The 6,000-nt window shown below is 46.8% G+C and overlaps 1 protein-coding gene across 1 annotated transcript in view; it reads left to right on the top strand.

The window, feature by feature from the left end:
• Positions 1-346: 346 nt before the first annotated feature.
• PLPP3 (phospholipid phosphatase 3) overlaps positions 347-6,000 on the top strand; it is an 86,111-nt gene continuing 80,457 nt past the window's right edge. Inside the window, exon 1 of the mRNA XM_060084004.1 lies at positions 347-1,034. Coding sequence (XP_059939987.1) covers positions 896-1,034 — 139 coding nt within the window. The 5' untranslated portion in view covers positions 347-895. The remainder of the gene's footprint in view (positions 1,035-6,000) is intronic.

The raw sequence follows: 6,000 nt of genomic DNA, 5'->3' as shown, positions 1-6,000 counted from the left end.
CTTTGAGTATTTTCGGGATAATATGATTCAAATCAAAACAAAGACTTGAAAGCCCCAAATGTGTCAGGGAGGGGAAATGCTTTTGAGCTGCACAGCCTCAACTTTTGCCTGACCCAAGGCCGGCAAGAAAATGTTTCTTTTTATTTATTTATTTATTTATTTATTTATTTATTTATTTATTTATTTTTCCTTTTGTGACAATTTAGTGTTTCTGAACGCTAGGGGCTCCCGGATTCTCTGGTTTGAGAGTAACTTTTCCTTTTAGGATTTTTTTTTTTTTTTTTGAAAGGGGTGGGGGAAAATGTGGCCTTAATTATCCTACGTCTTCGGCTGCTTAAGGAAGGGGCTGTGCTTTCGGAATCTCTTCTGAGCCAAGTAAGGAGGTCCCTCTCTCTTTTTAAAGGACCTCTTGAAATAAAACTGCCGAAAACAAATCCAGGCGATCACAGCGGCAGCTGCGGCGGCAGCAGCAGCGGCAGCAGGAGGAGGAAAAGTTGGAGTTGCGGCAGCGCTTCGGCGTGGCTGGACTCCGCGCAGCTGGACTCCGCGCAGCTCCCATTCATTAAGCAATCAGCCGCGGAGGAAGGTGGTCGAGCGCCCGCGCTGCCCGCTCGCTGCTTTGCACACAGACACGGGAGCCCGGCGCGTCCGGGGCAGCGCGGCGCTGCAGAAGTTTCTGCTCAGGAGTTGTCTCTCTCCCTCCTGGACTTTCGAACGATTCGGGATTGAGGCAGGAAAAGCAGAGGAGCCCCAGGGAGCAGAAAGCACCACCGCCTGCCGTTGGAAGCGAGCAGCGGGGCCGCACTCTCCCGCCGCGCCCCGAGCAGCCTCGGCCGGGAGGCGACCCGGGCGTCTGGGTGTGTGACTGCTGTCGCGGGGCGTCTTGACCAGCGCCATGCAAAACTACAAGTACGACAAGGCGATCGTCGCGGAGAGCAAGAACGGCGGCAGCCCGGCGCTCAACAACAACCCGAGGAAGGGCGGCAGCAAGCGGGTGCTGCTCATCTGCCTGGACCTCTTCTGCCTCTTCATGGGTGAGCCCAGCCCCGTTGTCCCTCCGGCCCTCGGCGCCCGGCGCGCGTCCCAGCCCGACCGGGGCTGCGCGCCGGGCCGCGTCTCCCGGCTGCGCCGCGCAGTCCGCCCCGGGGGCCGCCCGCAGGCTTCTCGCGGAGCCTTCGCGCCGCTGCCGGCCCCCAGGTCCCCGCCCTCCCCGTTCCCGCCGCCTCACCGGCCTATAAAGGAGTGTCGGGAGCGCTGTAGGCTTTCGTGGGCCACTTGGACACGGAATCCTAAAAGCCGACCTCCGGTTGGAAGTCGGGCCAGAATCCCACGAAAGGCGTGGGCTCGGCCTGTTAGGATAGGGGAAATCGGTGGAACCAGGACCCGGAGCCGCCGTAGAGCTGGTTGCCCTCCATCCAAGTAAGATGGATCTCCTGGAGCGCTGCGCTCCCGCCTGGAGAGCGCTGCCTTCCCCCGGCCGAATGTAAACATCCAGCCCTTCCGCCGGGGCTGCCTGGGCCTTTTCTCTTGCCGCTATCCTGAACGCCCCCCCAGGGGTTGGGAGGGTGCTCTCGAGGGGCGTGATGCGGGGTACCGATCCAGCAGTCACTTTTTAGGCGCCTACTGCGTGCCAGGGAGTACTGCCTCTCTCTGACTCGGTGCAATACAGGCGAGGAGGTCCATTTCACCGATGAGGCAACTGAGGCACTGGGAAAGCTAGCCACGGTTCATGCATCGGGACCACAATTAATTGTACTCCCAGAAAGCTGAGGCTGTAGCCCGCTTCTGTTTTCCAAACTAGTTGGAAGGCACAGCTGGAAGAGCTGGAGTAAATGGAATGGAGTGGGAGGGTAAGGAGGATTTATGAACTCGCCCCCGGGGCAGGGGGTGGCTATTGACAAGAATCTACAGGAGTTCCAAGATTGAAGTAAGTGTAGATTTTGTTTTTTTAAAGCGAATCATGGTGTTATGGGAAGCGTAGCGTGCAGGACTTGTCATCAGGACACCGCCACTCTGCCACTTGCCGGGGGTGCCACCTAACTGCCTCTCTGGCCTCAGTTTCCTCATCAGTTGAGTGAGTGGGTTGAACTAGATGCTCTCTAAGGCCCCTTCCTGCATTAAGAACTCGGATTTGGTCCAGGAGCTGTTCTGCCAACTCTGCTAACTGAAGAAACATCTGTGTTCCCTGTTCAGTTCCCTTAAAATAGAACTCCTGCACGGAAGCTCAAGTCCCGTTTGAAATGGAGTTGTCCATGCAGAGTGTGCAAACCAGAGACTTCTTGGGCTGGAGTCCAATGACCCTGTGTTCATGACTCTGTAGCAGGATCCTTACTGAGGTCCATCTGTCCTTGGCTTGACTGGCCATAGTAAATTTTCAGAGTCAAAGAAAGAAGGGACTCTTGGAGTTTAAGAATGGCCCCCTTTAGATATGCAGAGACAGCTGAAGGTCAAATTGTGCTCTGCGGAAGGGAAGAAAGGTGACTGTAGTTCAGGTGGCAAATCCCCTTCCCACCTCTTCGTATCAATTCAGCATTAAAATGTTATGTAAAGGAATTGTCACTGGGGGGCCTACCTTCCTGGAGGCCACTGGCTTCTTATGCACAGTGGGGAGATGAGTACTTAAAGTCTCCTTGCCAAGCTATTGAATTTTTAAGAGACCTTCCCTGGTCCTGGGGGAGTACCAGGAACACAAACACATTGAAGCTGTTTGCTGTAAACTTGTCTGGGGCTTCCCAGTGTTCACTGATGTGTTTTGTTCCCTGGTGGTAGGGTGAATTCTTTCTAGACTGTCTGTTCCCTGTACCCTCCTACCTCCTACTTGGTGATTAGGAAAGCAGAGCTAGAACACACTTGACAGCCTTCAGACAGTTTTATTGTACTCCCCTCCTCTTTCCACGCTTCTGATTTCAGAAGGCAGTCCCACGAGATGGTGTATCTTATCAAAGGAAAAAGTGTGAAGGAATTTGCAAAAAGACACACCTATCAGCTATAGGTTAGCGGGGGACACAGAAATCCCGAGATGCTGTTGTACATTGAAGGTGTTAAGTAAGGTGTATGTTTGCACATTTCAGCTCTTCATCTGCCCCAACTCTCCCTGTGTCCCCTTCAAAGCTAATATTCTATACCTAGCTGTTTGTTAAGTTTACTCACTATTGGCCTCTTCGATCAAATGATTTTTGTTTACTGAAAAAAAAAAAAAGTTAATAAGATACCAGGACCTTGTATTTTACCATAAGGAGCACATAGCTACCCGTTTTAAGGTGTGTGCCTTGCCATTAACATAATGTCAACCAAGTCATTTTCAAAGTGTCTCCCCTATGCATAGGCCAAATTACAATATCACTAATTTAATGCCTCTCGACCACCCTTAATAGGAAACACTGTAAGGTAAACATTTACTTGAGAAATTTATGCAGGAGAACTCTATTTGGCTTCTAAAAGAAAATTATTAACACAACATGTGATTTTAATATTCCACACATCACAGTCCTAAAAAATTGTTTCTACTTGGTTCACTTTTTGCCTGGGACTGTCAGTATGATTTAATTTTTATATAGTGTATTGATCATATGGTCTGGATTACAAGGCCCTAATATATGAAAAAGGGAGACATTTTTCTGTTTATTCTCTCACAGGAATATATACCAAGCTTCCTCTCCTTGTGTCTGGAAAAAATAAAAGCTGATGTGCAATATACATGTTATGTAAGTGGAAATATGCAAGCAGTTTAACTTGTTTCACATACCTTTTTGGAATGTTAAATTCTTGGTGAAAAAACAGAAGTCCACTCTCCTTTGAGGACCAAAGGAATCTGGTGTCAGAGAATCACCAATGGGGGTTTATGCCTCAGAAAATAGGTATCTTTGCCGATTATTGCTTTTATAAACACAATTATGAATCTTTGCATAGTAGTAGTTTTTCTGAAATCGATTTTGTTTTCCTTTCAGTTGCATAAAAGTATGGCCTTCTTTTTTTTTATGCACTCCTTCTGCTCTACCAGGTGACAAGAGAGCAACAGACAATATTCCCAGGCAAGGAGGAATGAGCATCTACTGTCTTTCTAAGCTCTGTTAGCCTCTTTTTCAGATGAATTAGCTTATGTACTTTTCACTTCAACTCTGATGAAGAGATTATCTCCATCTTATAGATGAGAAAACTGAGATTCACACTGAAGTCAATTTGAGTTGATCTCTAATCCTCAGTGAGCATGACTGGAGTCCATCCCCCTTTTCTTCCCTCATCTGAAGAACCCTGAAACTCAGATCATTAGAAAATTCTAAAGCTCGGTTTGCAGAAAGTCCTGCCTCTCCACATTTTCCAGTTAGTCCTTTGCACCAAAGCAGATGGATAAAGGTGGTTCAACTCTTCTGGTCAGTGATACGGTCTCGTCGCCCCAAGGTATCGTTTTGATTTGGGATCGTTCTAACACTAAGTAATTCCCAAATTTTGAGGGTGCCTTTTTACCCCATGAGACAGTGGTTCCAAAGAAAGCACAAATGGCAGTGCACGGCTGTAGCACAAATGCAGGGATTTGGTAAATCCATGTGGAGCTTCTCTGCTCTGGCTCCTGTCTCTTCCTTGTCCCCCTCCCCAGATATTTACTGAGTGCCTCCTTCCAACCCATGCAGAGTCAGCCCTGCTGACTCTTCCAGGATGGTTGAAAACCTGTATTGTCTGGATTGGCTAGTTTCTTTTGTTTTTCATTTTTTTTCTCCTTAGCTCTTCCATCCCTTTCTCTTATACTTGAGATATACCATAGGGGTATAGCTGCCTCTGTGGGAGACTGTTAAAGCCAGAGTTGGTGGCCTTTTCCACTTTTAGCCCTTTTGACTTCCTGTCAATTTGAGATTCTTTCTTTCCCCCTTCCTGTGCAGTTGTTTGGGCTGGCAAGCCCTGTTCATAGCATGATGCTAATGATACCATAGTTGAGGGCTTCTTCCCCGTGTAGGCAGTTATATTTATGGAGACACCCTGCCCTAGGTGTCATTTCAACCTGGTACACATTATTTGAGGAGTGATAATTTGGGGGATGCCTACTGTGTCAGTACTTTGCCAACTCGGCTAATAAGGAGACCCATCTGGTGTGACATGCAGATTCTCAGGCTCCTTCCCAGGAGATTCAAATTCACTAGGCTCTGGACCAGGGCCTAGGATTCTGTGTTTTATAAAAGCTTCTGGTGATTCTTATCAGGCCAATTGGAGAATCACTGTGTTGTTTAATAGCTAATGTCTTAAAGGCAGTTGAGGGAGGGCAGTTGGTTTATATAGAGGGATCGCATATTCGGGCACTTTCTGAATTGTTAGGTTGTCTGTACTTCTCTTTCTGTTTGTGGCCAGTACACCTGTCTTTTCCAGTAAAGATATTCAAGATACCTAGAGATTATCAGACTAAGTGAAGTCAGACAGAGAAAGACAGATATCATATCAAATATCAAAGACAAATACCACATATCTCTCATATGTGAAATCTAATTTAAAAAATGATATAAATGAACTTATTTACAAAACAGAAACAGATTTGCAGCTATGGAAAACAAACTTATGGTTACCAAAGGGGAAATGCGGAGGGGAGGGATAAATCAGGAGCTTGGGATAACCATACACACACTACTGTATATAAGATAGATAACCAACAAGGACATACTGTATAGCATAGGGAACTCAACTCAATGTTCTGTGATAACCTATATGAGAAAAGAATATAAAAAGAATGTGAATATAGGTATATGTGTAACCGAATCACTTTACACCTGAAACTAACACAACATTGTAAATCAACTATACTCCAATTAAAAAAAAAATTAAGATTGTTAGAATCCTTTCAAAAGGAAAAATTACCTCTGGGTGCTGGCCTGAAGGTCTGATTTTTAGTGCAAGGACTTGCTGGTGTCTCCTAACTGCTAAGAGGCTGGGATTTTTATTTATTTTTAAACTGAGTTCTCTGTAGTGTTGTAGGCCAAGTGACCACTTTGGATAAATGAAGTGTTAACTCTATAAATA

The sequence above is a fragment of the Mesoplodon densirostris genome, chromosome 2, assembly GCF_025265405.1.
Source record: "Mesoplodon densirostris isolate mMesDen1 chromosome 2, mMesDen1 primary haplotype, whole genome shotgun sequence".
NCBI classification, from domain to species: Eukaryota; Metazoa; Chordata; class Mammalia; order Artiodactyla; family Ziphiidae; genus Mesoplodon; species Mesoplodon densirostris.
This window is presented reverse-complemented; position numbering and strand designations above follow the sequence as displayed.